Source organism: Apaloderma vittatum, unplaced genomic scaffold (assembly GCF_000703405.1).
Source record: "Apaloderma vittatum isolate BGI_N311 unplaced genomic scaffold, ASM70340v1 scaffold9687, whole genome shotgun sequence".
Lineage (NCBI taxonomy): Eukaryota > Metazoa > Chordata > Aves > Trogoniformes > Trogonidae > Apaloderma > Apaloderma vittatum.
Genome location: NW_009724505.1, coordinates 26,008 through 34,503, shown reverse-complemented (window position 1 = coordinate 34,503; position 8,496 = coordinate 26,008). Strand labels below are relative to the sequence as shown.

General features: G+C 43.4%; 1 protein-coding gene across 1 annotated transcript in view; it reads left to right on the top strand.

Annotated features, from left to right (window-relative positions):
• FASN (fatty acid synthase) overlaps window positions 1-8,496 on the top strand; it is a 35,617-nt gene that overhangs the window by 4,502 nt on the left and 22,619 nt on the right. Inside the window, exons 6-13 of the mRNA XM_009872527.1 lie at window positions 332-447; window positions 811-945; window positions 2,526-2,985; window positions 3,333-3,520; window positions 5,273-5,462; window positions 6,179-6,273; window positions 6,700-6,834; window positions 7,106-7,309. Coding sequence (XP_009870829.1) covers window positions 332-447; window positions 811-945; window positions 2,526-2,985; window positions 3,333-3,520; window positions 5,273-5,462; window positions 6,179-6,273; window positions 6,700-6,834; window positions 7,106-7,309 — 1,523 coding nt within the window. The remainder of the gene's footprint in view (window positions 1-331; window positions 448-810; window positions 946-2,525; window positions 2,986-3,332; window positions 3,521-5,272; window positions 5,463-6,178; window positions 6,274-6,699; window positions 6,835-7,105; window positions 7,310-8,496) is intronic.

Here is an 8,496-nt window from a genome sequence, read left to right as displayed (position 1 = left end):
TTCCCTACTGTTGTCCCACTTCTCCCACTCTCCAGTTATGGAGATACCAACTTTCACACGTTCTCCTTGATCTAGACATCTCGTAGTATTCTGTTAACAAGTATCTTTCCACATTAGTCTAGCTCATTGCTTTGGGTCCATTTCTGGTTCTTCTGCTTCCAAAGAGCGTAAGAGACTTAATTGTGTTTGGTGCTAAGGACATTTGTGTAAATCCTGAAAAAGTTTCTCTGGCTTTTTTGGACATGGTTGCTCTAAGCAGTTGAAAGAGTGCTAAATTCAGAACAGAAAGCATCTGATAGGAGAGAGGAATTGATGGCAATTTTGATCTTAGGTGTGACATTCCCATCTGGAGACATGCAGCAGCAGTTGGTCAGAAATTTGTACAGTGAATGTGGTATCAAGCCTGCAGAAGTGGAGTATGTTGAAGCTCATGGTACAGGCACCAAGGTCAGCATGGCCCCTTTGGGTTTGGAGTGTGGGGGTTTGTGGTTTTTTTTTTTCTCCCTGATATTCTTCTCTTGAATCACTGCCATAATTTTTCATCAAATTATTCTCTTTTTTTTTTTTTCCCCAGAATGAACTGTATTGCTCCCTTCTGCCAGTTACTAGAATATGTACTGCTTCACCACTTTTTGGGTTTTGCCCCAACAGTGTGACCTACTCTAGGTGATCCTGCTTTGGCAGGGGTGTTGGACTAGATGATCTTTTGAAGTCCCTTCCGACCACTAACATTCAGTGATCCTTCAGATTTCTCTTGTAGTGTATTTTGGAAGTGCTAGCTAATAGCTATTCTGATTCTCTTCCTACTAGGTTGGAGATCCTCAGGAAGTTAATGGTATTGTGAAGGTCTTCTGTCAATGTGAGAGACAGCCCCTGTTGATTGGATCAACCAAGTCAAATATGGGTCATCCAGAGCCTGCCTCTGGGCTTGCTGCATTAGCCAAGGTAACAGGTGTCTTGAGAATAAAAACTGGGTGGGAGAAACACAGGAGGGAAGTGGGGATTTAAATGTTTAAGGAAAATTTGCACTGATCCAGGCTAAGATGTTCACTGGGAATTAGAAGAACTCAGGAGATTCTCATTAATTACCTACTTCTTGCTTCACATGCAAATACTTGTAAAAGCTCAGATGGCTATTCCACAAGCTGAAAATGGCCAGGTGGCCCTCTGCTGTGTGCATACACAAGTGTGTGCATACACACACACTTTAGTTTCCCCTTTCTGCTGAATTCTGCAGGAGCATAACTCTGCTCAGAATAAAGTCTTTGGAATCACATTATTGATTATCCTTACACTGGACCTTCCAACAGAACTCTGCTGTGAGTTATTTGGGTTCGAGGAGTGTGCAGGTAGGGGGATTTAAATGTTTGGAGTAGTTGGCAATGACCAAAGATAAGAGGCATTGTAGGCTTTCAGTGCCAAAGCAGTTGCTGGTCCTTCTGGCTGTTTGTCAGGGATATATCCTCTCTTCCTCCACTCTCTTATGTCGGCAAGAAGCCAGGCGAGTTCTCTGGGATGAAGCTACCAGCTTGAATAACTGGTTGTCTTAGCAACCAGGCTACTAACTAATGCTGTAGGCAGACAATCATCTATGGGCTCTGGCTACTAAACTGCTTAGCAGAGAGCTAGCAACTGTTCATGATTGTAAGCCTATTACTGACAGCCTTAGAGGCACGTACACTGTTACTGCTAGAATTTTAGGGGCTCTTTAAAGTGGTTATTGTGATGTTAATACATACAACTTGCTGTGAATAGCCTCATCCGAAAATAATTCATGAAGATGGCAGTGTCTGTCACTCTGCAAAGCAAAGTTTACTTTTATTTTCAGCACCTCTATCTCTCAGACTGACACCTTCATAGAAAGAACGATGACTGAGTTGAAAATAAACCTTATAAACACTTTGTTTAGTGCAATTCTGCTGTATCCTGTCTGGATAGGATCATAACTTTGAGGTACTGTCTTTCTTAGAGGGTGGAGAACTGCAGAGACAGAGCCACCATTGCTTTTTGAGGACTTGTCTGACACCGTGTTTTCTCTCTTTTTCATCAGTTTTCTCACTTAGCTTTGCATTGGAACTTACAGCTGCAGGCAGGAGCACATAGTACCCATGATGCCTGCTAGAATGTCTTTTTGGTATGCATTTATCAAGTTGTGTTAGGTCTCATTTCCAGATCCAGCATCCTGAAAGCAGCTGAAGCTTTGTCTCCATTCTCGGTTCTTTGAAAGTTGAGCAGCGCTTGATATTTTAAGATTTGGAAGTTAATCAGAATGGCAGACCTTTGGCTTTGAGACCAAGCTAGAAACTACACCAAGCCCACTGTCTCTTAGTGAATGTCTTGGGGAAGTCTACAGTTCCTGTAAATGTTTTGTTTTGGAATTCCATAAAGTGCTCTAATGTGAGATGTCAATTAGGAAAATAGATCTTGAAACTATCTGACTTCAAACATTTATAGTAAGGCAATAACAACAAAAGAGTGTTTGTTACAAGAAAATGTGGAGCACACAACACTGTTTTTTCTTCCAGGTTGTACTGTCTCTGGAACATGGGCTGTGGGCTCCAAATCTTCATTTCAATACCCCAAATCCAGATATTCCTGCCTTACAAGATGGCTCTTTGGAGGTAGTTTGTAAACCAACGCCAGTGAAAGGTGGCCTTGCCTGTATCAACTCTTTTGGCTTTGGAGGTGCTAATGCTCATGTCATTCTGAGGCCAAATGAGAACAAACACCAACCTCTGGAGACTTGTAACATGCCACGACTGGTTCAAATTTGTGGCAGAACCCAGGAAGCTGTGGAAATACTAATTCAAGAGAGCAGAAAACACAGCGGGTGTAGCCCATTTGTAAGCCTGCTCAGTGATATCTCTGCAATTCCAGTTTCATCCATGCCTTACAGGGGCTACACACTAGTTGGCACGGAGAGTGACATAAAAGAGGTTCAGCAAGTTCAAGCATCTGGTAGACCGCTCTGGTACATCTGCTCAGGTAGGTGTGCAGCAGTGGGTCCAGGCTTCTGCATTCCTCTGTAGAGCTGGGGTTTAAGCAATTGGATTCTATGCTCTAATGTTGTTTTCCACTCTAGCATGAGTAAATATCTTGCAGCACTGTGATATGTCTAGGAGACTCATGTTTCCTGTATGTTACCTAATACTTCTAACTTTGCTATCTTCTGATGATGAAGTCCAGAAAAATTAAAAGCACTGTCTAATTTAGAGGATGTTAGAAATGTATGATGTTTTTGCTTTTGGAATTCTTTCACTGCAAGAGCAAGTGTGTGATATCTACTCCTTTTATAGAGCATTACTAAAGCTCACTCCTTGCCTGTCCTGCAGGCATGGGAACGCAGTGGAAAGGTATGGGCCTGAGCCTTATGAAGCTGGATTTGTTTCACCAGTCTATATTGCGCTCGGATGAGGCTTTGAAGAACACAGGCCTAAAGGTCTCAGACCTGCTTCTGCAAGCAGACGAGAACACTTTTGATGACACTGTCCATGCATTCGTTGGACTAGCTGCTATTCAAGTAAGACTCAAATGACTGGTGAAGGGGTAATGGGCTCAGTCCACATAAGCATGTTCTGCTAGTGTGTCTGTTTGGCTGGTAATCAGCAAATGGCAGCTGTTAGAAATATCCCTCTGATAGGATGCAGTGTGTGGCTCCCTTGATACTTTGGGCTCTGCCCTTGTGAGATGCTTGAACCAATATTGATCTAAACTGATTTGTGTTTGTACATATGAGGCAATCTCTTCTTTTAAGAGGCTAAAGAATATCTTTCAGTTTTATGTAAACTTCTGTACGAAGAAACGTGGTTCCATTTAATGCCTTCTAAAATTCATCCTGCAAATGAAGTAGATGATGCTAAATGAAGTCTCTGAGTGTCAGTGTAGGATTCATTGTTTCTTAACAAGTTCTGCAAGGCCTTTGGCACAGTCCTCCACAACATTCTTCTCTCTGAGTTGGAGAGATACGGCTTTGGGTAGGCTATTGGGTGGATAAGAAATTGGCTGGATGGTCGTATCTAGAGGGTAGTGATCAACAGCTCAGTGTCTGGATGGAGATGGGTGACAAGTGGTGTCCCTCGGGGGTCTGTACTGGGACCAATGCTCTTTAATATCTTCATCAGTGATACGGACAGTGAGATCAAGGGCACCCTCAGCAAGTCTGCAGATGACACCAAGTTGAGTGGTGTGGTTGATGTGCCAGGTGGGTGGGGTGTCATCCAGAGGGACCTGGAGAAGTGGGCACGTGTGAACCTCATGAAGTTCCACAAGGCCAAGTGCAAGATCCCACACCTTGGTCGGGCAATTTTGTTATCAATACAGGCTGGGGATGATGTAATTGGGAGCTGCCCTGAAGAAAATGACTTGGTGGTACTGGGGGATGTAAAGCTGGATATGAGCCAACAGTGGACGCTCGCAACCCAGAAGGCCAGTCGCCACATCAAAAGCAGTGTGGCCAGCAGATCAAGAGAGGTGATTCTGCCCCTCTACTCTGCTCTGGTGAGACCTCACCTGCAGTACTGCATCCTGCTCTGGAGCCCCCAGTGCAAGAAGGACATGGACCTGTTGGAGCAGTTCCGGAGGAGACTACAGAAATGATCAGAGAGCTGGAGCCTACAAAAAAGCGGGGGAGGGACTGTTTACAAGGGTGTGTAGCAACAGGATGAGGTGCAGTGGTTTTAAACTAGAGCACGGTAGATTTACATTAGACATTAGGAAGAAGCTCTTTACTCTGAGGATGGTGAGGCAATAGGAGGTTGCCCAGATTGGTGGTAGAGGCCCCATCCCTGGAGGCGTTCAAAGTCAGGCTGGCTGGGGCTCTGAGCGACCTAATCTAATTAAAGATGTCCCTGCTCACTGCAGGGGGGTTTGGCTAGATGAGCTTTAACGGTCCCTTCCAACCCACTGCATTCTGTGATTCTCTTCTGTGATTCTAGTAAACTAGAGGCAGAGCTCTTCAAGTGATCTGGAAAATTGGTCTTGCCTCTCACTTCTTACAGAAATACTCTTGGCAACCTCCTGTTGTTGAAAATACTTCCATAGTGGAAAGCTACATAGCCCAGACAATACTGGAGTCAAGTAACGAACCTTGGGACTGGTTTGAAATGAAGGGTGAAGCTGCAGTTGTAATGGATGGGGGGCGAAGCATCAAGGCCAGGAATAATGCCTATACCAAGAAGTAATTTTTTAATGTACTCACTATTGCTGTGTGCCTTTGAGGCCTCACATGTACTTTACTCTGGTGTGGAATCACTAATCGCGCTTTTTCTTGCAGATTGCCCAGATTGATATGCTGAAAGCTGCAGGTCTGCAACCTGATGGGATTTTGGGCCACTCAGTGGGGGAACTAGCTTGTGGCTATGCAGATAACTCTTTAAGTCATGAAGAAGCCATTCTTGCAGCTTATTGGCGAGGACGATGTGTAAAAGAGGCCAAATTGCCCCCAGGAGGAATGGCTGCTGTTGGTATGTATACTCTTACCAAAAGAGTGACACAGGAAAGTACATCTGATCTCTATTGTATGGTATTGGGATAAAATTGGGACCTGAAATGTATTACTCGAGACAATCTTGTCTGTAAAAGTTTGGCTACTGTTGCGTCTTCTTTTTCTTGTGATGTAGAACAGGTTATTGAATATTGAAGTTGATACAGTGGTATAAACTTCAATATATATATAAACACACACACATACATATTTAAATAATTTTAAAGAGATTTCTCATTGTCTGCAAGAATAATGAAAGTGGCTAGTGGAAGTTAATGCCATTAGGACTAACTTGGGCCTAATAGCACTTAGGAGGAAGCTCAAATGTTCTCTCTCCTGCTTTAGCTCAGATTGCTAAGGACGAGATGAGAGAAAACAACCAATTCTTTAACTTCTTTGAACGTGTGTGAATTCCCCCCACCCTGTCCTTTAATGGACTGGTACAATAATTCAGTCTTCAGTTCTTGTGCTCGCTATTACAGCGGTAAATGTCATGTTAAAGCCTTGAGATAAATATCCTTAGCTTTTGCAGAAGCACTTGGGGAAAGGGAGGATGTCTGTGTTTCTCTTGAGAATCCTTCCCAGTTTTTAAAAAAAGGCTGAATTATGCCCAGTGATTGTGCAGTTAAGGTTGCCTCCCCTTATGAGGCTTACCGCTAGGAGCATTTGTGTTGTCCTGAGGTTTTCTTTCTACAGGTCTGACATGGGAAGAATGTAAGCAGTGCTGTCCCCCAAATGTGGTACCAGCCTGTCACAATTCTGAAGATACCGTCACTGTTTCGGGGCCTCTGGTGAGCAAGGAACTGATACAGTGCATACCAAAGTTGTGATTGGGACCCTTGAAGTTCTGGTCTGAAGAAAGTCTGAAGCAGAGTTAAAACACATGTGCTTTCAAAGGGGAGCGGGATTACAGCGGTGGGAGGGAATATGATGCTTTGCGTAAATTTAAATGCTCAAATGTTCTGTGAGAGGAGATGGTGTCAGTGCCTCAGTAAGCTAGTAGTATAAAAGATCACTTATGCTGAATAGTCATATAGCCATGGGCATAATCAATGATAAGTTGTAAGACTGGGAAGAGCAATAACCTCATTTCTGGCTCCCTCTAAGTAGCAAGTGATGAAGGTCGGGGGGGAGTACAATGATTCTGCAATGACTCATACAGATGCCAAATGTGTTGCAAGCTGTTATTCTTAGTTTACTTGTATTCCTCCTCTTAGGACTCTGTGAATGAGTTTGTAGCCAAACTGAAGAAAGACGGTGTGTTTGCAAAGGAGGTGCGCACTGCTGGAGTCGCGTTTCATTCCTACTACATGGCATCTATTGCACCAGCACTGCTCAGTGCCCTGAGAAAGGTAATATTGCCAAACTGGATTTACGTACAGGTGATGAGGAACTTGAGGGATGTTCCTTTCTTTAGGAGCAGAAGGAGATTTCTTGAGAAGCATGTAAACTTCTGTGAGACCTAACGGCTGAGGTCCTATGGCCTCAAGCAGAAGCATGTCCTGAGCAATCAAGCTGAGAAAAATGACCTGCAGAGAGGAGAAGCTGCTTGCTTTTGCCTGTCTTATTGTTATCTATGACATGTAACTCTTCCTCCTGTCTCTCTTCCATGTCTGTCTGAAGGTTATTCCACACCCTAAACCTCGTTCTGCACGATGGATCAGTACGTCTATCCCTGAATCTCAGTGGCAGAGTGATCTGGCTAGGAATTCCTCCGCAGAGTATCACGTGAACAACCTAGTGAATCCAGTGCTGTTCCACGAAGGTCTGAAGCATATTCCAGAGAACGCTGTTGTAGTAGAGATTGCTCCACATGCTCTTTTACAGGTGGTGTATTTTATTGTGTCATTATGATAGTGTATTGACGTGCTGCTGCGGGAAGGACATTGAGCGTCAGAGAACTAGGGAATACTGGTTTGATTTGTTTTCTCCCCGGTTCTGAGAACACTTTTGCCTTTCAGTACTTTTGAGTCTGTCTAAGTTTTAACATTTTCTTGATGCTTTTTGGTGAGGTTTTTGGTGTGATTGTTTGTTTTGTTGGATTGGGTTTTTTGAAAAAAAATAATCCCAGCACAGTTACACTTCCCCATCCAGACATTCACATTGTTGCTTTATTCATTGCCAGGCATTTCAGATAGCTGATAGTCAGCTCTCTGAATTGTGTAATACGTAAAGGTTCTTGTCTTAGAAGGTGGTGGCTGGTAGTGATGTTTACCCCTCTTCTCCTAGACCAGGTAGTCTGGGACAACAGAAGCTTTATTTTTCTTCAGAAACTCCATGGCCCTAATGATCAGATCATTATTTCTTTCTCCTCACCCTGTAAGAATTGATCTTCATGGAATTAGCTCCATAGTAAAGGATGTAGAACATGAGGTACGTGAGGACGCACTTGCTTCACAAGATCAGTGCTGTGGTCTTGTGCCTGTCCCTCATGTCTCAAGGACTGATGTTTTTTTTTTATTTGATCTGTGTCCTGCAAGAGTCCTAAGAAGAATTGTAGTTACTTGTAAATCAAGTTTATGCAGTGCTTCGGAGTTCTAACCCAGTGTATGTTTATGATGTTATACGAGTCTTATTTATGCTTTGAAAGTGACTGGAAGGGACAATTGGAGCAGAGCTTTTAGATTAGGCAGATATTTTTCTCTGTGAAAAGATTGTACACTTGATGTTAAAGTCATTGTGCGATTCTGGACTCCAAGGCAAGTGACTAAAGATTCATCAGCTGGATTTGATAAAATTCTGGTTTTCTCTTCCTTCTCCCATTTAAAGACTGTGGGATCAAATTGAGAAGATACAACTTGGGTCAGGGGTTCAAGGCTGCTTTTTTCTGATTTAATAGCTGTTGCTGGGAAATTGTCTATGATGCTTCAGACTAGAAAGGACTGCTCCTGGGAGTAAGGGCCTAAGCTGTGTGTGGCGTTTACACATGTGGGAGGCTTGAGAGGGTGATCTTGCAGTTCTTGAAGTGCAGCTTTTGATTCTCCTTAACAATCTGCTTGGGAAAGGGAGATTTG